The following is a 27696-nucleotide window of genomic DNA, read 5'->3' as shown; positions in this document are numbered from 1 at the left end:
AACAGTAACAACAATAAATTAGAGCCACGTGGGCAGAGCACCTACTGTGTGCCACGTGCTTCAGTGATAGTTTCCTTCTACTCTTAAACTAATGGAGGGAAGGGAGGCCCAGAGAGATGGACATGCTCTGACAATTCGTACGGCTGGTGAGCACCAGAACAAGAGTTCAAGGTCCAGTCTGTTTGACCCCAAGGCCACATCCTCTCCTGGCCCCAGGGTGCAGATAGGGCTCAGAGAAGAAACTAACCAACGGACAGAGGAACGGAACACCTGGACTGGAGTGCGCAGCACAAAGAGACGGGCTGGATATCACACCAGGAGGGGCCTTTATGCCGCCTGGCTTCATTCTGAAGATGGCACTCAGAGAGTATGTCGTGCCAACTATTTGTACGTGTCGGCACACCTGATCCTTAACTCACAGCTGTTGGCGAACACGGAGGGGAGATGTGGTTGGAATTACAGCAGCATTGCCAGGCACCAGTTCCTGGACCTTTTCCGTCCGTTACTAATTCAACCCTTAAAACAGCCCCATGACATCCGCCTAGTCACGCCGCACGAGGGAACAGGCTCAGGGGTGTGCACTTGCCCGAGGATGTCCGACGCCGTGAGAGGGGCTGGGATTTGTACCCAGAGCTGCAAGGCTGAAGGCCCCCCGCTGCGGGAACAGGCACCCTGGGAGGGGGGCAGGGCCACAGTTTGCTTACCCGGCACACATACTGGCTCTGGGGTCCAGGGGAGAAGGTCTTGGAGCGGATGATGGTGCTTCCTCGAAGAAATGGCGCCGGGGACGGCGTGCCCACCCGCCGGTCCTTGGGCCGCACCACTGTGGGGGATGGGCTGGGTGTCTCTGTGTTGGTCTCTTTGTCCACCTGAGGAAGAAGTCACAGCTTTGAGATCACTGAGTCTCAGCCACCCACTCCAAGGCTCATGGGGAAGAGTCCCTGGTTGCTCCCCACTCTTGCCACTTCCCCTTTGTCTCACAGACACAGCTGGGAGCTTCCTTCACCCCAACCCTGCCCAGCCAGGACGGTGCCCAAGGCCCCGAGGGCTGGTCCTTGTTCCTCCATGACACCTATGGATTGAGGCTGGTGGAGGCACATTCGATCCCCAAACAAGCTCACAGGAGAGTGGAGGTACCTTAAGGACAGGTGGCCTGGACTTCTCACCTCAAGACTTGTATGCCACACACACTTTGTCAAGGTCACACCCAAGGCCTCCCCTGCCCCAGCTAAGAACAGCCGATGTTTCCTTGGAATTATGGAAGCAACCAGCCAACCTCGTTTCCTAAACCAGGTGACCGGGTTTTCCTATCCCTTCCTATCCCTTCATTTTTCACCAGCAAAAGGTAGGCACACAAAAACACCTACAGGCAGGGCCTCCATTAGCCCGAACAGCGCCTTTGCGTAACTCTGCAAGAGGAGCTGGCTTTTGCGGGAGACAGTGTAAAACGCTGCCCCCTTGGTGTGGAGCAGTAGAGAGTGCCCCTCGATTCCTCTTGCCCACCCCCCCCGCCCCGTGTCCCGGTAGCTTGTGCAATGCACGACCTACAACTCCGCCCTCGGGTGCCCTGTTCCAACACAGTGGGGTGCTGTCTTTTGAGGAGCCCCGAGGTGGAAAGAAGAGAGATCTTTGTCAATCTCGTTCTAACACGTGATTCTAGTGCAGCAGGGAAGCAGGGGCCGAGGGGAAATTGAACATCAGACTCCTTCTCCCTCTGTACTTTGGGCCAAACCAAATGCAGAAATACGTTACTTCCAAACCGTAGAACCTGTCTGCAAGGTGAGTGTTATTGTGTCCAGTGTAGAGACAATGAAACGAAGCCTTCTGCCTAAAACCACACAGCTAGGGAGTAGAAGAGCCTGCATTTGAACCCTGACAGTAAAGCTTAAGGTCTGTCTGGAGAAATGGGAGGGAAAAGGCAAGAGGGGGGAGGGGACAGGCAAGAGGGGGAGGGGAAAGGCAAGAGGGGGGTGGGGAAAGGCAAGAGAGGGGTGGGGAAAAGCAAGAGAGGGGAGGGGGCAAGTCTGCCTCTCCTGGTTTCCTGTCACTGAAAGGAGCCACGTTACAGGGAGGGACACCACAATACACCTGCTGCAGTCACTCCATTCCGAGGCCTGTCCCCTGAGGCTGGGGGACAAGATGTAACCATGCACCTCTTGTGACTGTCTTCTCAAAGACTGAGGGCTATTTCCCTTCCCATCTCCCCGGTGCACCCTACCTTTAATGCTGGGCACTCCTCCATATCCAGTGAGGATTTCTCAGCAAAAATGTCTTCCTCTCCCTCCTCTTCCTCCTCTGCAGCGGCCTCGTTGTCACTGGTCTCCTCCTCGAACCTCCTGTGACGACAGAGAACTCTGGTTACCCCCCCAGAGACCCCTCTGATCTGCTCACTTGCCTTTAAATGCACCCAGGGCAGGGCTTCCAAACCTTTTCAGAATCTGGGGACACTTTTCTTTGAAAATAAAATAAAATGAAAAGAAGATCAATTTTAGTGAGGTGTAATTTACACAGAGCAAAATGCATTTCTCAGCGTGCACTTTGGCAAGTTTGATCTGTGTAATTCCCCTACCACAATACAGATCATTCTGTTATCCCAGTAAGTCCCCTCATCTTCTTTCTCAGTTAATCTCCCACTGCCCCCCAGCCCAACACCGATCAGCTTTTGGTCACTATAGATGAAATCGGAGTTTTCTAGCATTTCATAGAAATAGAATCAGACAGTATGTGCTCTTTCGTCTCTGGCTTCATTCTCTCAGCATTAGGTTTCTGAGATTCATCCATGTCGGTGATTGTAGCATTAACAGCCTGCTCCTTTTTTATGGCTGAGTACTATTCCATTGGATGGACAGACCATAATTCATTTAGTTGGTCAGCAGGTGGTGAACTTTTGAATTGTTTCCATTCCTTAGCAATTGTAAATAAAGCTTCTACAGATATTCACGTAGATATAGGTTTTTACTTCTCTTGGATATTGTGTGTGTTTGCCTGAACTGCTTTAAAAATACTGGGTGGCTTAAAATAACAGAAATGTATCTCCTGCAAGTCTGGGGGCTAGAAGTCCAAGATCAAGGTGTGGGCAGCTTTGGTTTCCCGAGGCCTCTCCCTGGGGCTTGCAGATGGCCACCTTTTTGCTGTGTTCTCACATAGTCTTCCCTCTGTGTGCATATCCTTGAGGTCTCTCTTATGTCTTCAAATGACCTCTTTTTACAAAAACACCAGTCCTATGGGATTAGGGCCCACTGTACCTTTAACGACCTCACATTAACGACCACCTTTTGAGGTCCTTATTTCCAACTACAGTCACATGGAGAGGTCCTGGGGCCAGGGCTTCCATGTATGAATTTCACAGGGGACACAATTCAGACCCTAACAGAGTTACACCTCAAAGTAGAACGGCTAGGTCACATAGTAAGTACGGGTTTATCTTTTTAATAAACCGATAGACTGGTTTTCTAAAGGGGTTATGCCGCTTGTCACTCCCAGCAGCAAAGTTCTGAGAGCTCAGTCCCTTGTCTAGACTTGGTATTGTCAGTCTTTACACTTGGTCATTTTTCTGGGTGTCTACCCACCTCTCACCCTGGTTTTTAATCTGCACTTTCTCTTTGAGATTCTTCTCATGCACTTACTGAACACCCACATGTTTTCCTTTTGCAGAGTGTCTGTTAGAGTCTTCAACTCGTTTAGAAACTGGGTTGTCTTTCTATTATTGGGTTGTAAGAGTTCATTATATACTCTAGATATAAATCCTTTGCAAATACTTTCTCCAAGTCTGTTGCTTGACATTTTATTTTCTAAAATAGTGTGTTCCGAAGAACAGAAGCTTTTGATCGTAAGAAAGTCCAATTTACCAATTTTTTTAATGGTTTGTGCTTTTTACGCCCTACCTAAGAATTGTCTGCTACCCTAATGTTGCAAATAGTTTCTTCTGTATTTTCTTTCAGGAGTTTTATAGTTTCAGATTTAATGCTTAGCCCCACAATCCATTCCAGATTAATTTTTGTACATGATGTTCAAAGTCTGTTTTTTCTATGTGGATATTCAATTGTCCCAGCACTGTTCGTTGAAGAGACTTTACTTTTGAATATGCTCCTCAAAATTATCCTTTCCCCACAGACTCCACGGTTGGAAGGAGCTGCTGTGGCAAATGGGCTAGATTTGTTAATTAGTAATTTATCTCCAAAACCCTCTTTCCTTCTCAAAGACATACACAACCACCAGGCTTCTGATCAGCGTGAGACAGCGTCACCACAGTGAGCAGGCAGAGTTCCAGCCGAGAGCAGAAAATCTGACACCTCTCGCCGGCTCCTCTGGCTTGAGACTCTGGATAAGCATAAAGTCTCCCTCGGGATTTTCCCAGTGCGCCCAGCCCCAGGACTAAAGCGTCCTCTGCACGTCGATGGGGGCCTGGCAATGCCGGGGGCCTCTGCTCTCCCTCCTTTGCACTCGCAGTGGGTCTGTCCCCTTGTCAAAGAGACATGGAGCATGGGAATAGGCAAGGAGCCCCTCCCTAGGAGTCCTGCAGACGCCACACGAACCAGCACTTGCAGAAGGCTTAACAAGCTGCAGGTGCTACGCTCAGGCCTTCTGACAGTGTGGCAGGCAATTACTGTCTCTGTTTCATGGACCGAAGAGCGGAGGATCAGAGAGTTGAGCGCGCTTGTCCGGCATCACAACCCAGGGCTGCGAAGTGGCATGGTCTGGACCTCCACCCATGTGTGCCCACGTCCACTACGTGCTCAGTCACTATGGAAATCTCCCCTTTTGGACTGTGAATCTGATCTACATATTTCCAGAAAGGAAAAAAAAATAATACCTCTAACTGTAAGGAAAAAAGCATTTGAATAGACACCTTTTTACCCTTTGGAGTGCCAAAAAAAAGAAATATCAGATAATCCCGTGGGCTGGTGAAGGTCTGGGGAACAGGCTAATCCCTGCAGGGAGTAAATAAGAGCAGGCAATTCATCCTCGGAGGTCACAGGCTGGTGCCTGCTATGCTAAAACAGGTACGCACTGCTGAGTAAGTAGCACAGTTAGGTCACGTGGATGTTCGAGAGGGTGCGGGTTGAGGGGGCCTTGCAAGCACCACTGGTGGGAACGCTGACCAGTGCGGTCTTACTGCGGAGCTATCCTGCCACGCCACTTCTCAGCATCTGCCCTAGACAAGCACACCCAAGTTCCCAAGGAGACCGACACCAGGGTTTTCACACTAGTGTTGTCTGTGATTATATTCTCCCCTACTGTTTCGTATTTTTAGGGTTTCGTTTTGCTTTTGAGTCTTAAAAATAAAATCCCAGTCTTCTGATTATGTGCACTAACAGAAACCTAACCAGAAATAAAAAGGGGGCAAGACAATGATACCCTGGGCCTTGGGTGCTTAAGGAGGAGGGGCGTGAATTAGAACAGAGGGCTGGTCTTCTGGAGGCCTTGGCACAGGACACCAGAGCTGAGCGTGCACGGCAAGGCTAGTTAACATTCCAAAACCCAAAGAAGCCTGCGGCCTGGGGGCGGAGGATGCAGATGGATTTACCCCCACAGAGCAGCTCTGGTGTTCTCAGCCCTCTTTGTAAGTCAGTGTCTAGGGAAGTCTGAATGGCCAGGGGTGGGGAGAGAGGGGGCCACAAAGGGAGAGAGAACAGAAGGCAGTTGCTAGGCAATGGCGTGAAAAGTCTCAACACAGGCTTGGAATTTGGGGAAAACCAGTGATCTTGTGCCAGGGTTTTGGAAGACAGGTCCTAGGCCTATTTCCGGCATCACAGCTTTGCCTGCGTGGATCCCAGCCTGGCCCAGCCGTGTGCTGGAGAGGAGAGAGAGAAGGAGACAGAAGGAAGACAGGGAGGTGGGGGGAGAGAGAGAGGAGCAGGGACTGGGAGGGAGGGAGACGGGATGGGGAGGGAAAGAGGAATGGAGACAATTTTGAGAAAACCGTAAATGAAACAGGTAAAGATACAAAAACTCAGGAACTATAAAGGAGACTCAGAGAGGGGTGAACCGGTGGACAGTCCAAGCTATAAATGTTTTTCACATTTTTAAATGGCTGGAGGGGGGGGGAAGCAAAAGAATAATTATTTCATGACATGCAAATTATGTGAAATTCCAACCCCAGGGCCCAGAATCACAGTTTCAGGGACAGGACACGGTGGCTGGCGTGGGTACCATCTCTGGCTGTTTTTGCCCTGAAACAGCAGAGTCAAGCAGACACAATAGACTCTGTAAGGCCCACAAAGGTGTGGCAGATATTAAGGAAAGACTCCTTCAAAGGTCAGCTGTATAATTTGGGGCTGTCACAGAAGAATACAGAAGCACCACCAAGCACTTCCTGTGGGGCCGGGTCTGTGTTCAGTGCTCAGCATGCATGGTGATGTCGAGCCTAGACAATACCCGTGCACAGGAGCTGTTTTTTAAGACTGGATTTTACAGATGAGGAAGCGGAGGCTTAGAGCCACCGTTCCCAACCCAGGCTGCACATTGGAATGGCCCAGACCCAGGATCCCCCAGGAAGTTGGCTGAGCGAGACCCGGAATCCCCATGGGCCTGAATCCGGAGCACATGTGCCGAAGCCCAACTAGACCCCCACCCAAGTGGCAAGATTCATTCACAGGCTGCGGTCACTGCCCAGATGAAATGTGCTGGTTCCGTGGGGAGTTTGGTTTCTGAAAACTCACTCTGTTGTATGGGCCGTGTAGGTGAACTTTGCTGTATGCGAGCTATCCTGCAGTAAAACGTGAGAAGTGCTTTGCCCAAGGTTACAAAACAAACAAGCAAGCAAGCAAGCAAGCAAACAATGAAGCTCAGATGTGAACCCTCATCAACACCACTGTTTTCTTAAGGTGGGAGAGACCTTTCTGATGGGTTACCAGGGGCAAAGGAGCCCCGAACGACACAACGAGAAAGCTGTCTCCACTGCACTCTCCGTCAGATTACATCAAGAAGAGTCTTTACTACTAGCTGAAACACTGACAAAGCTTCCCTTTTACTGTTTTATCCTCACCTGAGGATCTGTGATCTATTTATCGATTTTAGAGAGAGAAGAAGGGGGACTGAGAGTGAGAGTGAGAGAGAGAGAGAGACATCAACTTGAGAGAAACAGCAATCCTCCCATGTGTGCCTGGACCAAGGATCGAACTTGCAGCCTTTTGGTGTACGGGATGACACTCTAACCAACTGAGTCACCCACAGGGCAAGCTTCTGTAGATTTAAGTCTATCAAGACAAACTAACATTAGATGTGAACTAGCATGAGTGATTCATAGAACAGAAAATGACAGCCTGGCTGGTGTAGCTCAGTGGATTGAGCACGAGCCTGCAAACCAGACAATCACAGTTCGATTCCCAGTTGGTACATGCCTGGATTGCAGGCCAGTTCCCAGGAAGGGACACATGAGAGGCAACCATACATTGATATTTCTCTCCCTGTCTCCTTCCCTTCCCTTCTAAAGATAAATAAATAAAATCTTTTTAAAAAGTGATAAATGGGGGGACTAGCATACCAGGCCACATACTGCTTCACTCACTGCAGAGAACCCGTAAAGAAACAGGTTCTCGGTTTTCCTATGGGGACCTGTCTCCTGGTTGCTCCAGCAGTGAGGGAAGCCATGTCTGGGCCCAGGTCCAAGCCAGATCAGTTCTTAGAGCCCAAGGGAGCCCTCACTTACCAGCTGTCTCCCGGGGTCTGGGTGCTGCTCCTTCCCTCCTGCCTCTTCTCCAGCTCCACGGCTGTCTGTTCCAACAGAGCCGACACGGCATCCTGTGGAGATCAAGGCTGATGGGTTCGCTGGCACACCACCAGCACAGCCCCTCCCAGCAAGTCAGGGCTTGTCTACCTGTGACCCTCCCGGGAAACTGAGGGTGAAACTGGATGAGCATCGTGCCTCAAGGTCACTTAAACATTGGAAATACGGTGCTTAGCTCTTCTAAACTAGCAGTTCTCCTGAGAATAACCCTGGTGAGAGTGGACAGTTTGGGAAGACAAGCCAAGTTCAGTAGATGAGTGAAGTAGAATTCTAGGTCTCCGGTTGTGAGGAGACCATCACGTGAACCATCGATACCAAAACAATGTGAGAGGGACTATGCCAGAGGTTAAGGTATTAATGTTTGGGAACAGAAGCTCAGCTGGTTGCATTCAAGGAAGGCTTCCTGGAGGAAGAGTATGTACACTGAACAGTGTCTACAGCAAAGAAGCTGGTGTGAGTTGAGGAAATTATTTAACCTGAGATCCAGTTTCCTGTAATACCTTCTACAAAGGGCTGTTAGGAAGACTATACACGTAAGATGTGCAGAAGAGCACCTCGCACGTAACTAGCGCTCAGTAAATGGCAGCTAATAGCAAAGCAAAACTGATCTTTTCTGAGCACAGGGTTAATGTGCAAATGCCGGTGGTAGGGTAAAGCCAGATTTTCTTTTGGGGAAGGGAAGGGGGACTAAAATCAGCTGAAGGCCTGGTATAAGCCAGACCCTGAATGGTGCACATGTACCACTTCACTGAATCCTTACACCATCTCAGTGGGGGGGAGATTACTACTATTCCCCTAAGAAATGGGAAGAGAGAAACTAATGTGCCCAAGGTTGATGCGACTTATCCAAGCACAGGCTCTAGGAAGTAGTAGAGGGGTCTTTTTTTTTTTTTAAAGACTTTTGCCAGCTCACTGTTATGTTTTTGGAGTGAGGGAAACCTGAGTTTGACACATAGAGTTGTTGCTTATTAGACAGATGAATGTCCTCAGGTGACCTTCCTAAGCCTTGGTTAACTGCACGCAACGAACAGGGCAGTGCCTCCCATAAAACGAAGTACAGAAAGTGATGGTGATGATGGTGATGACGAAAAAGAAGGAGGAAAGGAGAAAGAAACAGATCTAATCCTTAACCCTACCACTACCTGTGAGAGCTAGCCCGTCCCCTCCACTGAGATTCTGGGCAGTGACCATACGAGCAAAGGGAAGAAGCCCTGCAGAGATGTACAGACCACCCAAACACCCAACACTCTCTTCGGGGACCCGGTTAGGACCCCATACACTGCATCACTCCATGTTCAAGGGCGACTTCACTGCTCAGCAGGGCCCTGGCCCGTCTCCTTGGCCAGCGTCTGTGGGCTTTCCAGGTGTAGAAGACAGTGTAAGGACATTTAACAGGTTACAGTGTATGGCACTAAAGTGAAAATATGTGTTTTTTAACCCAAAATGGGCCAACGTAAGATTTTCAAGAAAAATAATGAGACAGATACCGTTTATCAGGCCCTTGCCCAGTGCTCCCTATGCGCACTTCTTCCTAACACCATCTCAGAGTCAGATTAGACATGAAGATGTGGAGGCTGAGAGGTGAGGTGAGTGGTCCCTGCCACCCAGCTCAGAATCGCCCGCCTCCTGGCTGCCGCCCACGACTTCCCTCAGCCTCTTACGGAAAACCTCCATGGTGGACCACAAGCCCACACAGTAAGGCCTCAATAAAGGTTAATTTTCTGCCTTCCTCAGTTTTCTATTTGCTCCCCCCACCACTCCTTTTTTAAAAGTTGTGAATAAAGGTTTTCACTGGGCGAACTGTAGCCGGTCAAGCAACATACGGAGGGGGAGGGCACCGTTGGGAAGAAGAAAGATGGGGGTACGGCCCCTTTAACGATCTCTCCCCCGCTTTGCCCTCTTTCCTCATCCGCCCCCACCCCTCTGCATCATCTCCTTCCCCCCTCCAATTCTGGGAGAGCACATTCCTCCCTCCAGCCAGGTGCAGCCAGTGTAGGAAGTGGTCCTGCTCACCGTGCTTTCAGGCCCTGCGGTGGGGGCCTTGGCACCCCCTGGCTTGAGCTCCCTGCTCTGTTTCTTCAAGTATTTGTAGCTCAGGAGGTTGTACCAGCGAGTCGACCTCTCCCCAGACCGGCAGACCTCAGCCAGGCTGATCTGGGCGCCTCCCTGGTGAGGACGGGAAAAGGGAGCATAATCAGCGGGGCGACCAGGAGATCTGGGGAACTTGGCTCCTGCAGGATGTATGGGAAACACCACTGCAGGGGAGGCGGACGCTTCCGGGGAGGAAGAGAGGGCTAGCTGTGAATCATTTCCAACAATCACTCATTCACTAATTATTGAGTCATTGCCAAACATTTATTAAATGTTTGTCTCTAGGCTGATATGGAAAGACCCCCCAGGCTAGATGTTGAAGGAAAAAATAGGATAGTGCAGAACAGAACGTAGAGTATTCAACATTTTGCACAAAAAATGGGGAGAGGAGTAAGAATGTATCTTCTCTGTATTTGCACCATATCTGAGGTACAAGGGAGAGTGAACAGGATCACGTGATCATATGTGCAGCAAGAAATAAAGGAAAGGGGAAGAGAAATCTAAGCCCAGTGGTCACCCAGACAGGCAGGCAGTGGGACTGGGGCGGACAGGGTGGAGAGCGCAGGATTTCTCTGTAGTAAACCTTTCTAAACAATTTTTCTTTGAATCATGTCAATGGATTCTTGACAAGTAAAATGAGCAACAACAACGGAACCTAACTAATACAACCTCACTGAGAAGAGGATTTTTATCTCAAGCGACTTAGTATTTCGACCAAATTTTTACTATTTGTCCTTCGTGGAAAGAACTAGAAAATAATTTCATCAATCAATTCTCAGTGGTCTCACTGTTTCTGCGCATCCTCTCTGGTGAGCTTTGACCAGGTTGGGAGTTTAGCTCATTTGCTTTCCCGGAACACCAGAGGGGCTGTGCCCGCGGGGGGTGGCAGGGATTCAAGCCAGTTTGCAAACTGGGCCAGCAGCCAAGTGATGCCTCCAGATGGCACCTGGGACAAGGAGGGGGACCAATGGGATACTTTCTTCCAGTTTTTCCTTCTACCAGGATGTGCCACAGCATGGCATGGACTAGGCTGAGCCCGTGTGGCCAAAAGCAATTTCTAGGGGAACGACTATAAGTGGGTGAACACGCATACACACTCTACTTGCACTGCCTTCCTTGTCTGGAAAACCAGGAAACGACTCCTACCTGCAGAGCTGTGGGATGACCAGAGTCGATTCGGGCACTGCAGTAAACGCCTGGCACGTTGCAGGAAGTTAGAATAAAGGTAAATATACACACAAATGTGTATGTCACTCATTTATTCACTTAATATTCACTGAGCCTGGCGCAGACTCTGGAGCCACAGAGACATGTAAGACATGATTCCGCCCCCAGGTTTCGCGGGGAGACAAACACATCAGATGTTACAGTTCAGAACATGCCAGGCCACGTGTGAGGGGCGAGAAGGAATGAATGTAACCACAACTTTGCAAGGTAACACAGCCATCAGATTACCATTTATTTCAATGAGACACACAGTCTAATTCGGGTTGGTTCACGGAAGTGAATGCGATCTATCACAGTGAAATAGATGCAGTTAGAGGGCATTTACTCATGCATTCATTCCTTTGACACATATCCATCCACCAAGTAGCCTCTATATGCCTGGCACTGCTCTGGGTGATGCGGATGAAGCAGGTTTAGGGCAGTGAAAAATCCCTACGTGCACGAGATTATTACGCTCCAATCTGGGGGAATCAGAAAAACAAATCCACAAGTAAATTCCAAACTGCATTACATTGGATCTAAGATGACGTCAATTATTATAAAGTATACTATTTAATTTCATGCACTGCAAAGAAAGAAAAATAGTTGCCAATGAAACGAGCAACTGTCATCTAGTATAAACTGCATCTTGACTTCAGAGATGACAAAATGTGAAATTAACGTATATCCCTAAGTCTGTGACAGAGAGAAGTGTTAGATGGTGCAAAACTGCAGAGAAAAGTAATACAGGGGAACAGGACAGGAGGGGACAGGAGCGGAAGGGAACTGCGATTGTGGAAGAAATACCTCATTGAGGTGGGCCACACTCAGGAGAAGAGAATTCCAGTCCAAGGGGACAGCGAGTCCAGCAGCCTGGAAGGGGGAGTGAGCCTCCACAAGGAGGCCAGAGGAAGTGTTGAGGATGAAATCCAAGACACCAAGGAGCAGATCCTGATGGCCCTGGAGGCCCAGCAAAGGGTCCAGGTGTTGGCTCTAGGTGCAGCAGACGCCACAGAGGATTTAAGCAGAGCAGTGGAGTGTGTGCAGAACAGAGAGGAGAGGAGGCCGGGGCAGAGGCGTGAGACACCACAGGAGGTTGCCGCAAAAGTCATGGTGAGCGGTGATGGTGGGTAGGGCAGTGGCAAGAGGTGGGTATAGTCTCAGGGTCTTTCAAACGTGGAGCTACCAGGAGTTTCTGAAGGATTAGGCGCCGGGGGAGGGAGGCAGGAGAAAGAGAAGGGTCTAGAATGACTGTGGTGTCTGGCCTGGGCAGTGGAAGAGTGGGCTGCCATCAGCTAAGACATTGAGGACATGGGAAGACTATGGGCATGCTTGTGGTCAATCTATTGGAGACACCTTCTGGACATGGGAGAGATGTGGAATAGACAGCACACATGCAAGGTAGAGAGGCCCAGGCTGGAGCCATACATGTGGGGGTGGTGTTTGCAGCTGGGAGACAGGATATCACTAAGGGAATGAATGCAAACTCAGTCCCAGGGCCCTCCGACAGAGTGGTCAGGGAGCAAGGAAGCAGCAGCAAAGGAGACACAGGGAGGAGCAAGTGATGTGGGAAGAATACTAGGAAGGGGGCTGCCTGAACAGAACCTGTGCTGACCGGCACTGACCGGCTCTGAGCTTAGCGGATGGGGGTGGGCACCCGGGGCCCAGCTGGAAAGCCTGTGACCAGTTCTGCTGCACTAAAGCACCTGATAGAACCCCTGCCTGCGATACTAGGGAGGGCAGGCAACGTGTTCCTCCAAACCCATCATCCAGGTCTGGGGACACGAGAGACACTCATGGTAACACTGTTACCATGAGAGGTGGAGCAGCGCAATGCCTTCACATAAGGGACGTGGGATCTATGATCCCTCCAGGCTTCTCCACCTATTCACTGGATGACCCAGGCATGTTACTGAGTTCTCGGGGCCTTCGCTTCTTACCTGTCAAAGGGCGTTGACCCTAATGTTCCTTCCTAGGGCTGCTGTGAGGATTAAGTGAGATACTGCATGCAAAGTTCCTAGCCTAGGGCTAGACACACAGACGCTCAGGATGGGCATGGTGTTGTTGCCTGGCTGCAGAAACAGCTCAGAACACACCAGGGACTGACTCCACAAGCACAGTAGTGTGGGCGCCTGTGCACAGAGGCTGACAGCCCTTTCTCCTTGTGTCTCATCTCCTAGCCTCCTCTGGCCACCACCACATGACAGCCTGACACTCCATGCCCCCACAGGATACAGAGAAGTAGGTCTCCCATTGGCCACGAATGGAGACGAGCCACAGTGGGATGAACGCTTGGCTGCTGCCATGGCAACCAGTAATGGCCAGACTTCAATTAGGGAGGAGGAATAAAAGGCAGCCAATTCGGAGAAAATAAGATAGAGTCTCTTCCTTTGTAAGCATGGCCAGGGCTTAGGATGCTCTCCACCGGGGGAGCCTGGGTTTGGAAACACATTCTGCTCTGCCATTCGATGTCCTCCATGCTTGAGGCACCTTCGGTCACCACCCTACCTTTGGGCTCCAGGAAGCACTGTGCTGGCACCCAGAGTGTGATCTGGGTGGGCTACAGAGGCGGGCCCACCCAGGTTTAAACTCTGCGCCTGCCACTTTCTGGCTGTGTGGCCTTGAGAAAGTTCTTTCACCTCTTTGTGCCTCGGTTTCCTCACTGGTATAACAGAACCTGTTTTGTAAGACTGGTCAGGATTCATAGAGAAAATACACATAAAGACCTTAGCTCAGGGCCTGCTGCCTAAATTGCATAATGGTCAGTAATGGATTGTAACAACAGCAGCAGAGGCAATGGTGTCCCCCGGCTAAGGAGGGAGAGTTCATGGTACCCAGTACAGGCTCTCCACGGCTTTGCATCCTTGCTGTGGGAGATCAGCAGCTTCGGCATCATCTGGGAGTGTGTTACAAATGCAGAATCCTGGGCCCTATCCCAGACTTGCTGGACCAGAATCTGCACTCTAACCAGAGCCCCAGGTAACGCCATGTGCGTTTCACAAATTTGGAAGTGCTTCATTTAATCCAAAGAGAACCACCCACCCGTCCCATACGAAAACGGAGACGGAGAATTGACTTGTCTCAGGGAATGCGGCAGGGAAGCACAGGGCTGGTGACCCAACATTCTGGGCCAACATTCTGGAGATGTGGCCCCACAATTCCACGGCAGACAGGGGTCTATAGCACAAGCACATCAGGGTCCCCACTAGGGGCCAAGGCCTGTGGTTCACACCAGGAGAAAAGAGACCAGCCGCCCACAAGCAGGACAGCCACACTGCCACTCCCCAGCTCTTCAGGATTTGGAGGTGCGTGCACCCCATTTTCTCCTCTGCCAGTGACTGTGTTTTCCTCTGTGACCTCTGACATTTTCATCTCAGTGCATCATGGATCCTTGACGGTTTACGTGTTAGCAGTCAAACTTGGCTCCTTGTCTACTTGGTTGCCCAGAGTACCCCCATTACCCACAGGTTCTCAGAAAAGATGACAGCAGGCAGAGCGACCTTCTAGGTATAAAGCCCACATCTGGGCTCCTCTGTGCCCACAACTGAGTTACTATTTCTGTGCTCAGAACTCTGAATGGCACAGGGTTAACACAGCCCTTCGCTCCTTTTAACTCACTTGTGCATCATAACGAGCCCCCGAGTTGGCAACAAATCCCTACTTCACCAATGAGAAAGCTAAGCAGCATCTCTATGCACTTGGGTGGCCCTGTCTCTAATGGACTGGGTTTCTTTGGACACAAATGCACCCAGGGCTATGTCATCCCAAATCCTGACTCCGGTCAATGTGGGGAGGAGAGGGAGAAGCCTTCCTCCAGGAGGGGATAAGTATCGGCCCCATCCAATGAGAACCTACTCTGTGTGCCAGACATCTGAATAGGTGCTTTACACGAACTGTCTCATTTAATCCTTATAATGATTCTTCTAGTGGCCACAAGGGGGGGACATCATCACTTGCATTTTATGGCTGAGAAAAAAGGAACAGAGAAGTTAACTAACTCGCCCAAGGTGACCCAGCTACATAGTGAAGGGTAAGGATGGGAGCTGAGCCCCTATGTATTTGTTTTCCTGCAATGCTGTTTGGTAAAGCTATCGTATGGGGCTAGTTATCTTCCTAGTTCTGACATTTTAAAAAACACTTTCAGTCCTGGCTGGTGTGGCTCAGTGGACTGGGTGCCAGCCCGTGAATCAAAAGGTTGCTGGTTCCATTCCCAGTCAGGGCACATGCCTGGGTTGTGGGCCAGATCCCCAGTAGGGGGCATGAAAAAGCAACCACACATTAATGCATCTCTGTCTTTCTCCCTCCCTCCTCCTCTCTCTAAAAATAAATAATTTTTTAAAGCATGATTTATCCTTAAAAACGAAACGCACGCACACTTCCAGGCCTGTCACTCTTCCTCCTGCAAAGCAAGTCCCCCACCCCTGCCCAGCAGGTCTGCCTGCCTGTGGAAGACTCTCCCAATAGTGCAGATGAGCCTACCACCTCCTCTCCCTGCAGTGCATAGTGGACTGATTACCAGAAGGACAGAAGGTGAGACAGACAGACAGACACAGCCCTCACCAGGCAATCTTCCAGATGGCTCTGGTCGGTGGTACAGACGTCAACTCTTAAGGTCTTCTGGTGAAGGGCTGGGTAGGACATGGACACCCAGAACACCTCGTTGAACATGAGGGTGTCCGAGGCATCCAGGAGCCGTGTCCGGAACAGGCAGGTGGTGCTTTCGGAGCAGGGGAGGATGGCCACACGGATGTTCCTGGAGGGAGACAAACGCAGGGGGGCCCAGGTCAGCCCAGGCCCAGGGCGGATATGTTGGGCTGACCCAGATGATGTGAATGCCAAGGGAAACGAGAGTGGACCAGGTTTGTCATTTCTCAAATGGTCACACATCCTGTGTGAAGGATGCAGAAGGGGCCCCTAAGGATAACACATGGCTCTCCCTTCTCCTGAATCCCCTAAACCCTCAGAATCTCAAAGTGCTTGGAGCCTTGAGGCCAGCAGTGCGCAAAGTTCTACGTGCAGAAGGATTGGTGAGGCTGCTTGCTGACACTGAGGAACCCTTTTACAGCTGCTGGTAGGAAGGCAGAATGTGACGACCCCTGCAGAGGGGAACGTGACAGACAATCTGAATAAACAGGCGCCTTTACCCTTTGGCCCAGACAGCTCACCACTAGGCACTCGCATGGACGCGCCAGCAGAAGCACCAATGAGCTATGAAGGTTATGCATCCTGGCGCTGCACGGTTGAGCCTGGGACAGAACACACCCCCGTGCCCAATCTCATCTTCCTTCTGTTTCACCGCCTCTCCTCCTCCCTTCCTCCTTTCCATGTGTTGCACCCCAGAAGCTGGTGGGGCACAGAAGACAGGAATACAAGCTCCTGTTGCTATCATCAAGGCCGACGGCGCCATGAAAGGAGACCAGCAGGTGGATGAGCTCGATGAAACAGAAACCGAGTCGGCGAGGAGAAGCGCCCATGGGCAGACAGTGAGGGTATTTGCTGTGTGATCAATTTCAGGGTGACCCCCAGCACACCCTTCAACAGAAGCCCAGGCACGGGTGCCAACTCTCGAGAATGGCGAACCTGTCTCTTTCTGTGTGTGGAACACTCGAGCTTAGAGCAGATAAAAGGATCCACGACCACCTTCTCCACAAGGCTTCAAGCTCACGCGGGCAGGGATTTGCTCACTACCCTGTTCTTCACGCTGGCACGTGGTGGGTGCTCAGAACGAGCTTGTGCGGGAATCGCTGTGCAGAGCACTTCTCGGTATAGTTGGCGTGTTGGCCGTCACGCCTGCACCCACATTCACTGTGCCAGCACTTTGCATCATGGTCGTAGGCACACCACACCCACGGTGGGTTTACGGGGCCCATTGTCCGGGCAGGACAGAGCAGGAGAGGGACCCCGGGGACAGCCGCAGAAGAGCCGACAGCCCACCCGGTCAGCTCTACATACTCACACTTTCTGGTCTTGTTGCAGCACCAGGGCAGAGAGGTTGCTCAGCTGGATGATTAATATTGCAAATTGCTTATTCTTCTCGTCATACCTGAAGGCCAAAGGGGCAAGTGGAGCAGCGTTTAGTAACGCACTGATCTCCCTCTTAATAGTCTCGGACGTGGCTGTGCTGGAGAGCACAGCCCAGCGCTTTGCTGCTAATTCAGGAAAATAGGAGCTATCTGTCCAGATTTTTAAAGAAAGTCCAGAAGTTTGTGTAAAATTTCCTGATATTTAAATGTTGGCAATGAATTCCTATCAAAGAAATATCGAGGCCATCCCTCATCAAGAGAAAACGCGAATAGCCAATCATGGCTGCTGTCTCCAGGGGTCGACCTTTGTCCAGGTGGCTGCACCCCGGAGGAGATGATAAGACAAAAGTGACTATAACGATCCTCCTACAAAGGCGTGTCCGTGGTGCCCTATCTTTGGACACGTAAGAATTGGAGGCACAGAGTGTGGACTGGAGAGGTCTGGAGCCAGCTTGCTCCCAGCAGGCTCAAGATCAACCATCCCACATAAAAGGGGGAAAAAAAAGAAAAGAAGAAAAAAAATAAAAAGAGAAAAAAGGGGGGGGGGGGAAGAAAAACAAATTTAAAAAAGAAAAAAAAAGTGACTATAACGATGACCAAACAGACCGGGAGGCAGGAGGGGTCAGTCCCGGTCTGGCCCTGCCACCAGCCAGCTCAGTGAGTCGGGGCAAGTAACAAGGCCTCTAAAACCTCATTGTCCTCTGTGGTGAAATGGGGAGCTGGGAGGCAGGGAAAGAGTTGGCCCGCTTTTAACTAGGAGCCCACAACTGCCTAGAAGCCTCCGCCCCCCGAGGAAGAGACCCTGCAGAAACCACTCCCCTCTGTCCCCACCCCCCCGGATGACTTACTTCAGGGCAATCTGAACCCGGGTTGCTCCCACTGCTTCTGATTCGTCACCGTCGAAAGCAGGGGCTTCTGAAGGCCCGAGTCTGGAAAGCGACAGGGGAGAGAGAGCTGGTCATGATTCCCTGCAGTGGCCTGGGTCTGTCCAGGCAGGGGTGGCCTGCTCCTCAGGAGGCAGAGTCGGGGAGGCCCGCCCAGCCTCCCCGCAGACCTCGTGTCCCCACGCCTGCTCCAGACCCCTCTCCTGCCGGGGCTCCNGAGGCACAGAAGTGTGGACTGGAGAGGTCTGGGGCCAGCTTGCTCCCAGCAGGCTCAAGATCAACCATCCCACATAAAGGGAAAAAAATAAAAGAAAAGAAGGAAAAAAAAATAAAAAGAGAAAAAAGGGGGGAAAAAAGAAAAACAAATTTAAAAAAGAAAAAAAAAGTGACTATAACGATGACCAAACAGACAGGGAGGCAGGAGGGGTCAGTCCCGGTCTGGCCCTGCCGCCAGCCAGCTCAGTGAGTCGGGGCAAGTAACAAGGCCTCTAAAACCTCATTGTCCTCTGTGGTGAAATGGGGAGCTGGGAGGCAGGGAAAGAGTTGGCCCGCTTTTAACTAGGAGCCCACAACTGCCTAGAAGCCTCGGCCCCCGAGGAAGAGACCCTGCAGAAACCACTCCCCTCTGTCCCCACCCCCCGGATGACTTACTTCAGGGCAATCTGAACCCGGGTTGCTCCCACTGCTTCTGATTCGTCACCGTCGAAAGCAGGGGCTTCTGAAGGCCCGAGTCTGGAAAGCGACAGGGGAGAGAGAGCTGGTCATGATTCCCTGCAGTGGCCTGGGTCTGTCCAGGCAGGGGTGGCCTGCTCCTCAGGAGGCAGAGTCGGGGAGGCCCGCCCAGCCTCCCCGCAGACCTCGTGTCCCCACGCCTGCTCCAGACCCCTCTCCTGCCGGGGCTCCTTCTTCTCCAGGATGCGATGCCCTATCTTTATGCCCCTGAATGGCAGCCAGGACACGAGGGCTCTCCCAAATGTGAAGCGCCCCGGACGCAGGAGGAGCTACGCCGTCTGCCTCTCTGGCACAGCCCCAAACAGGGCTCCTGGGGGAAGGGAGGGTCCCCTGGACATGCCCCCTACAGGTCCTTCCCACATACCATGGGGACCCAAGGTATGCAGAATCAGAGGTCCCAGCATCCAGGACTCAGGAACCCACCTCTGCACAGAAGCCTCGTACACACCACTGTCCCCGGCCACGGATTCATCCGACACGGCAGCCGAGACACAGGCCACCTTGAGGCCACACCCCTGGGTCGCAGTCACAGCTGGAGGAAGGGGTAGGAAAGGGGTAGTGAGGTTTGGTTCAGAAACCAGGGTACTGTTCTTTGCAACACACACTTCAGATCCACCCATCTTCTGCCCTACGTCGGACCCAACCAGTTCCAACCACCTCTGAGCTCGAAAGCCAGGTCCTGCCTTGCTTTGGGGCGAAGACAGGGTGGTGTCTGATTCTGTGTTTGACACCACAGACCGTCGAGTCGACCTGCCTGGGGTTCATATCTCAGCTCCACCACTTATGGCTTCAAGACATGGGACAGTGATGTGACCTTTGTAAGTCCCGGTTCCTCATCCATAAACCGAGGAGAACACTTACCCTATAGGGCTGTGAGGGGACTCAATGAGACGCGATAGGGAAGTTTGTGGCATAGAGACTGGTGGGGACAGAGCTCTACAAAACCCATTACCACTATCCTTACTGCGATGCCATCCCATGCCTTCCAGATGAATCCCTACACCGCTGGGGCAAAACAACAGCCCCTGGACCCTCGGAAAAGGCAAGGGGAAGGACAGGAAGGACTCAAATACTGCCTGTCCCACTTGCCTATCCCGTTCCACTCAACTCAGCTCATCTCCCTGCCCTTGACAGAGACCCTCAAAAGTCTCCAACCCGAGACTCAGTGCCTGCTACACCTTCCTTCCTGCGCCGAGTCATGGATGCCAACAGTGTGCCAGGCCCACTGCCAAGTTCAGAGTCACCAAGGTGAATAGGACAGTTCCTGCCCTCTGCACAGTAGAAAAGGCCACGTTCAGGTCCTGTGACCTCCCAGCCAGCCCTACTGAGCACCTGCTATGTGCCAGGCACTGGGCGGAGACTAGAGAAGAGACCGAGATGGGCAGGCTGGGGAGAGGGATGTCCCTGCCAGGAGATTGGGGGATGCAAGCAGCCACCTGGGCACGGCTTTCCCAGCCGGGGTCCCATGTCTGCTGCAGCCTGCAGGCCTCCCGCCTCTGGACCCCCTCATCTTCACCCTCCACTAAACCACTTAAGGAGATTAATTTGTCTGCTGACTGAACAGCAGCACTAATCGCATAACCTGCTTAGCGTCTGTGCTCAGCCTGGCATCAATCACTGCGGGAAGGTTCTGGAGGCGGCAGGAGGAAAACACCACCCCTGAGACATGTGGTCTCTGGCCCACAGCCCCAAGGACACTGGAGGGGAGAGGAGAGGAGTCACTCCTGGCACCCAGCTGGAGTCTGAGGGTCCCAAGCTTGATTCAACGCCACCCTTGGGTGGCATCTTGTGGATTCCCATCGGAGGTTCCACCTGCACCTCCTTGTCTCCAGGGAACAATTTTCTGAAATGTGCCACCTGCTGCAGCAGGGAGCCTGTTTTCATTTTGGCTTGCGAGTGCTCAGCATGATTCCCTCCCTGATGAGAGGCCCTGGGGATCTCTGGGTTCCTCATCTAGGCAATGGCTGGCAGGCACGCAGCAGAGCCTTTAATTAACCCGGAAATTCCGGACTCCCCCCTTGCGGCCACTGGCCCCTTCTTGCACACGAATGGGTAATTCTGACCAGCACTGCGGCCCTCCTGCCCATTCCTGTAGCTCACTACTAAGCTGGGTCCAGCTTCTAGCTGGCCAAGCAAGGGGACATGAGTCTCCTCTGTCTGCCCAAAGCAGACACAACTGGCACAGGCCTTCCTGTGGGTTCTGGGCAGGTCTGGCACCAACCTTGACTGTGCGTTTCCTAGCTGTGACACTGACCTTAAACAAGTCATTTATCTATTACCGCAATGCCTCACTTGTTTTATCCATTTAAGGGGATAAAGCGGCACTCACCTTAAATGAGCAAATATGTAGGACAGTACCAGGGCCTTGTATACCTGTACTCAGTTCGGTCACAGGCAGGGAAGGCCAGAGCCCCAGGTGAGCTTACTGAGCACCCTACGCAGTCCTGACCGACACACCCAGGGCCAGATGGGCGTGGTGGGGCGGAGAGCACCAGGAGTGTCTTAGGGATGAACGTGCCAGGCTAGTTCACATCCTCAGAGGGGTGTGACAACGAGGACGCTGGGTTCTCGGGTAACAGGAACCCAGATTCCAATCCTGGCACTCCCAGTTTTGTGGGGGGGGGTGCCCTATATCAAGTGACATCCCCTTTCTGAACCACCATTCCTCCATCCGTGAAAGGGGCGCAACACAAGTGACCTACTGTACCCTGGAAAGCACATGGCCCACCACGTCTTGCACCCCAATAAACGTTAGCGATTATGATTTATTATTTGGTTTTCTCTCACCAAGTCTCAGCTGTCATCCTCAGCATCACCTTTGATTCTGAAGAGGCCAACTTGACTCTCCCTTCACACCAGTATGCCCCTTCCGACCCCTTGCAGAGTGGGAGTCAGATCGTTTCATTCCCTGGCTTCAGTCACGCGGATCCCCAGTACAATCAGGATGCAATCCAAACAGCCCACCAGGCCTCATGTGACCCAGACTCTGCCTGACTCTCCACCCTTGAGAGGGGCGTCACCTCTCACATAAGGTGACCCCCTATGTCTGGTCCCTCCTGAAGCCCCTTGGCTATGGCCTCAGAGATTTTTCTCCTGCTTTTCCCAGGGCTGGCTCCTTCTCACTGTGGAAGCCTTCATCCAATGTCGCCTTCTTCCACAACCCAACCTGAAAGGTTCCGTCATTTACACGTGTGCTTCTGGGAATAGGGACCTGTCTGTCCTGAACTGCATCCTTGTAGCTAACTCATTGCCTGGCCCCTGGCCTACCTACTGAACGGATGAACAGACCTTGTACACTCACTAACACAGGACCTGCCATTTAAATTTAGTGGGCACTTAATGATTATTTGTCGAATGAATGAATCCAGCATGGAAAACCCTTAGCCCAAGACCTGGAACATGATTAAGTACATAAGCACCTCCTGAATGAATAAATAAATCGATAAACCACGTAAAGAGCTGGCACACAGAAAGCAGCCAGTCAGTAGTGACCAAAGTAATTGCTGGGGTCCACGTGCCCATCTTCCTGCCTCGTGGAGGCTCCCTTCCGCCCTGGATGTGGTGTTCGTTACCTTGGCCCAGCTGCTTGCCCTCTGTTCCTGGTTCCTCCAGCTGGTATTTCTCCCGGGTGCTGCCGCCGAGGCTCAGCTCGCAAAGAGTGGTGCTCAGCTCTGGATCTTCGAATTCCAGGGGGCTCAGGAAGGCGTCTCCAGCCAGGAGGGGGTCATCGATGAGAGGGGAGCAGGGTGGGGAGAGGGAGGACAGGGAGGAGCGGGGAGAGAGCGAGGTCATGGACTTCGGGGTGCCGGACAGGGAGCGCAGGGGCTGCAGGCGGCCACCCCCCTCTGCCTTCTGGGTCTTGGCCACCTCGTCCTCGTGGATGGTGGTGATGCACCCTGAGGGCCGGAAGCCCGTGGCCCCATCCTGCAGCAGAAACTCCACCTTGCTCTGCAGTTCCGAGTCCAGGGGCTCGAAGGGGTCATAGTAGAGGTCGGTGAAGCTGGCGGAGGTGGAGGAGTCCAGGCTGGAGGCGGCCAGGGAGCCCCGGCTGGACGCAAGAGACCCAGGGCTGCTGCCCGAGGACAGGGACTGCATGCTGCTCGAGAGGCTGGGGACAGGGAGGGGACAGAGGATGAGGACACAAGGAGTGGCTAGGACACCCGGAACTTCCTGCCAGGTGCTGAGAAGCACTGGAAGTACTTCAGAAGACACTGTCCTGCTGGACCCTCCTGACAGTGTCCAGGGTGGACCTTGTGCCCATTTCCTTGAAGAGGAAATGGATAACGGAGAAGGCCACACAATGAGGAAGTGGCAGAGCTGGGATTCGAACCCAAGCCAACTGCCTTAAACGTTCATTTTTCTCCCCCATAGCCCTGTTTCCCAAAACCTCTGCTGGCCGCGTTCCATTTGCACATTTTTCCATATTTGAAGTTAGCCTGAAATAACACTTCTTCATATTTTAATGCAAATCAACTCGGATTTTTGTGCTTTAACATGTCTCTCAAAAGGAAACGTTGTATCCTAAGTGTAACATGAAAAGCAGTATCACGTACTACAAATAGCAGGCAACTGTTAGAATGACTGACAAAAACCAATGTTATAACATTCCAACCCACTGCTGCCCAGCAAGGCCCAGGCCTGAGGGCTTCCTTCTGTTGTGGAGGGGGGACGCCTGCACCCAACCTGCCCGGGACAGCAGTGTCCCCACTGGCCATCACTCACCTCTTCAGCTGGGAATGCAGGGCTGCCACCTGCCGGGTGGCTTCCTCCAGTTCTCTCACCAGCTGGTTCCTCTTACTGTTTAACTTTAACCTGAGGGGAGAGAAGGCATGAAGGGGAACCCCGAGGAATCTAGCCTCCACCTGCCCAAAGCAGGAGTCACAGGCATGTACCCCTGGAGATGCACACAGACACACAAGAACCTTCCGGAAGCATTTTACTGTGATGTTGGGCGAGACACGGCCTCCACACATAACCCCACAGTACGTGCTGCATTCACCAGCCACCATGGATATACCAGGTGCCGTGCCAGGAAACTCACCGCACGGTGTTAGTTCCTTTGCTCATTAACCCTGCATGGTAAGAATGGCTCTTACCACTTTACATGCGTGGAGACTGGAGTTCTTAGATTAAATAATTTATTCAAAGCTTCAGAAGTAGTGGTGGGGTTAGGGCCCCAATGAGTACCTGCACCTTGTGCCAGAGCATTGTGGGCACCAGGGGTAAAACTGTGCCCAGGCAAGGCAGCACTTACTTCTCCTCCAAGGGAGTTCACATCCTACCCGGAGGGTGGGAGGAGAAGACATATTGAAAAAAATACCCAAATGCCCAAAATCCAATTGGCCCAGCGTGACAGGGTCCATGCGGAAGCAGTAATCAATGGCAGGAAAGAACTAAAGGAAAGACCCAACTTGGACCAGTGGGCGAGCCTCTTCCAGCCAGTTACATGGGGGCCCGAGGCCAGTGGCGCTCCCTGGACCCACAGCTGGGCCCCTTTCCCAGCTTCCCTTGCAGCTGGGTGGGTGGGACATGTGACCCAGTTCTGGCCAATCGGATGTGACAGAAGGGATGTGCATCAGGCTGATGTGGTTAAGAGAGTGGGTGGGTCTTGCCCACTGTCCCTTGGAGGCCTTTTATGGCCTAAAAGGAGAGGTGCTTGCAAGCCAGGAGGAGCCTGGTCCCCAAATGACAAACCACAAAGGCCCTGTAACGAAGACCAGAGTGGGCTCCAATCAACTGACAAGTGGTAAGGGATGGGTGGGGCCTATCCCTGGGCAACTGAACCTGAGAAATTCCAGGAGAGACAACTGGAGCAGTAGGCAGAGGGGGCTTGGCATGGTCCTAGGATGCCCCAGTCCCTGGTACTGTTCTTCCAGAGCCCTGCCCAAGGCAGGACAGGCAGCAGACAGGCAGGAGCAGTGCATAATGAACAAAACCCTTGACTCCACATGGAATGAACAGGACCATGGAATCTCCTGACCCTCCATAAGAGCGAAGCCCTGAAAGGATGAAGTCAAGGAGCAGCTGGGGCTCACCATTTCTACCTTTGTTTTCCTCTTTGCTGGGAAAAAACCAGAGGCGTGTTATGGGAGTAAAAGCAGGTCCCCACTGAAGTCCCAACAGTCTGCTGGGGGCACTAGAGGTCAGGTGGCCTTGCCTCCCTGAGCACAAGGGGTGTAGCCATCGGGCAGGAACACACAGGTGCCTCAGCCGCCTCCCGGAGGCTTAGCAGGCCAGATGGCATTTGTGTGTGATGCTGGCACATGCTGGGAGGCCAAGAGCACACCAAGCACAGAAGGCACAGGATCCAGAAGGTCCATGAGCTTGGCTCAGCACCTGGCGTGCTGGTTAAAAATGCAACAGCCTGGGCTGCATCTCAAGCCTGGGGAGCAGGTTCCCAGGGGATGGGATGGGGGCAGGGCAGAGAGTCCACACTCTTATCAAGCACCCTGTGTGACTGCCCATCAGCTCTCAGAAGGGGGGGGGGGCACAAAGATGGCTGTGATTCTGACTGATTTGGGACTGGCATTGGGCAGGCCCTGTGGTGTGGCTTAACTGGGAGTCTACTGCTGTGCCTCTTAAAGGCACCTCGAATGGAAAGGCTACTACGTGAAGAAAAGGAGCATAATACTCTCATTTTGAGAAAGAGAGGAAGAACAGAAGATACAAAAAAAAATGAGAGCCCCAAAGAGAAAACAGGTCGGAAGGATGGACAAAGACAGACAACCATGGGTCTCGGGCAAACAGTTGTGGATGCAAAGACCGCTGAGTCAGCTTTCTCCTCTCCTGAGGAAGGCTCACAGCTTTCCACACTGTCCCTACCTGTCCCGAGGCTTCCCTCTGCATGTCCCCCAGAGGACCCTGCCCTTGGGGACCTTCATGTAACGTCTCAGCAGCTGCTGGAGAGTGGTGGTTCTGGCTTCCCTGGACTAGCTCTGTGAACTCACTGTCCCAGGGAAGCAATCGGACCTTTGAAAGAGAGGGCTGAAGGCAATAATAAAAGAGCTTCTGTCCTGTCCCCCAATTTGCAACTTCTGGAAAGTTGCAAGATCTCTGAACGTAGTGTTCTCAGGGTAGAGCCCAGGCACCCAGGGTTGTAGCCCTCGCCCTGCTCCCTTGCTGGGGGCAGGAGTGCAGGCCTGGCAGTGAAGAAAGGGTCCCCTCCCCACTCCCGGCCCCAGCCCAGCCCCACCTCTCCGTCAGTGCCTTGCTCTGGGTGTCCCGGGCTGCCTGCAGGTCCTTCTCCAGCCGCTTCCGGGCCATCTCCAGCTGCTCCACCTCCCCTTGGGTCCACTTCCGGGGGCTGATGAAGCGCATCTCCTTCAGCAGCTCCTCCTTCTCATTGATGAGGATCAGCCGGTCCCTCTCCGAGTCCAGCACTCCAGGCCAGGCCTCACTGTCCAGCTTGGCCAGCTGGATCTTCAGGTTGGCGATCCTGTGGGCCAAGAAGGTGAGTGTGACTGGCGTGCCCATGACATTGTGGGAGCAGGGTAACACACGGCATGAGGTACGAGGAGCCCTGACATCCTCTGAGCATCCTCTGACCGTTACTGGCTTCCTTTGGCTCAGAATGTGGTCTCCCGAACATATTTTTACCTGGCAGACCCATGTGGTGCCTACCATGTACCGACAATGAGCAGGCTCTGTAGGGCTGGGGCAGAGACATGAACATGGCAATGGCCTTGCCCAGGGGGGACACAGGCTGGCAGAACAGAATAGAGAGCTGGATTCATCATCAGGCAATAGCCTCTTACCACTAGCTATGTGACCTGGGGCAAGTCACTAATCTCTGAAGGGAGTACCCATTCCTCACAAGTTGTGGTGCAAGGTTTTAATGACACAATTCGAAACCTCTCAAAGCACAGCGCTTGGCACATAGGAAGTGCTCAATAAATGTCTCCATTGCCTCTGTGGTTATTACCTGGTTGGACCATGTATTCAATATGTAACATTGGGCAAACCCCGAGCCTTGCACTTATTCACCATTCGGAGCCGCTGTGAAAATGAGCAGTAATGGACTCAGAGTGTCTGGTCCATGACAGGCGGTGAACCAATGGCGGGCGTGGGCCCACTACAGCCACGACACAGACCGCCACTGCTAACCACACGTCCCTGGTCCAGAGAGCGGCAACAGTACCGTGTAGGCAACCGTGGATTTGGGGCTGGAGGCCATGAGTTGCAGCTTTAGCTCTGGCCTCACTGATGAAAGGTGATTTTTGTTGAGAAATAAGTTTTGTATCACGAATTTCTAACTGTAGGCACATAATAAATGTTATAGAAGAGGGAGCCATCCCTTAACTCTTAACTCCTTTGAGATCCAGCACCCTCATCTGTGAGGTGAGGGGAGACAGGTTATGAGCACCAAGTGAGGACATGCCAATAAATTCTCTCTATACACTGCCAGGTGCTTACAGGTATTAGACATGATTATTCTTTTAAAGATTTCTTTTTAAAGAGAGGGTAAGGGAGGGAGAAAGAGAGGGAGAGAAACATCAGTCGGTTGCCTCTCATATGCACTTGGACCAGGGACTGAACCTGCAACCCAGACATGTGCCCTGACTAGAATCGAACCAGTGACACTTTGCTTTGAGGAACGATGCCCAAGCAACTGAGCTGCACCAGTCAGGGCAACGTGAGGTATGATTATTGCTGGACCAACATAAGATTCCTAGCATAATTAAGAGTACCAATGCAGTCATGGGATCTTTTCGGGTTGAGCCTGTGCAAAGTGCTCTCAGCTACCACATCCCAGCCTCTCCCAGCCCCTAAGGGTGGGTCAGACCCAGTGGTTAACCCTGCTGTCCAGAAAGGATGTGGCTCACCTAAGACCGGAAGTTATAGCGTGTCTAATACCTGCTGAGAGCCCAGGCCTCTGGACTCCCACCTGGTCTGATCAGATCTGCCGACAATGGGGCCCAACTCAAATTTTATCAAAACGTGGTGGGAGGCCCTGGCCAGGGAGTTCCATAGGTTGGGGCATCATCACATGCACCAAAAAGGTGCAGGTTCTGTCCCTACCTGGGGCATGTAC

At 52.2% G+C, this 27696-nt stretch overlaps 1 protein-coding gene, 1 non-coding gene and 1 pseudogene across 3 annotated transcripts in view; 2 read left to right on the top strand and 1 right to left on the bottom strand.

The window, feature by feature from the left end:
- Positions 1-27696, bottom strand: part of WWC1 (WW and C2 domain containing 1) — a 122364-nt gene that overhangs the window by 9136 nt on the left and 85532 nt on the right. For both annotated transcript variants that reach the window (XM_037040924.1, XM_037041013.1), the window contains 11 exons: positions 25858-26100; positions 23388-23477; positions 22238-22773; positions 19089-19197; positions 18585-18665; positions 16983-17069; positions 15587-15779; positions 9743-9895; positions 7652-7743; positions 2219-2336; positions 705-869 (listed from right to left, as the gene is read on the bottom strand). In XM_037040924.1, the coding sequence (XP_036896819.1) occupies positions 705-869; positions 2219-2336; positions 7652-7743; positions 9743-9895; positions 15587-15779; positions 16983-17069; positions 18585-18665; positions 19089-19197; positions 22238-22773; positions 23388-23477; positions 25858-26100 (1867 nt within the window). The remainder of the gene's footprint in view (positions 1-704; positions 870-2218; positions 2337-7651; positions 7744-9742; positions 9896-15586; positions 15780-16982; positions 17070-18584; positions 18666-19088; positions 19198-22237; positions 22774-23387; positions 23478-25857; positions 26101-27696) is intronic.
- On the top strand, positions 17411-17539 carry LOC118984559 (small nucleolar RNA SNORA38). The gene has a single exon (XR_005065946.1). It is a non-coding gene; the product is annotated as a small nucleolar RNA SNORA38 (small nucleolar RNA).
- LOC118984624 (uncharacterized) lies at positions 18151-18227 on the top strand (annotated as a pseudogene).

The sequence above is a fragment of the Sturnira hondurensis genome, unplaced genomic scaffold (assembly GCF_014824575.4).
Source record: "Sturnira hondurensis isolate 20B ecotype Veracruz unplaced genomic scaffold, ASM1482457v3 Scaffold0000022, whole genome shotgun sequence".
Classification (NCBI taxonomy): domain Eukaryota; kingdom Metazoa; phylum Chordata; class Mammalia; order Chiroptera; family Phyllostomidae; genus Sturnira; species Sturnira hondurensis.
Note: the sequence above shows the minus strand (reverse complement) of the source record. Positions and strands in the feature narration are given on the sequence as shown.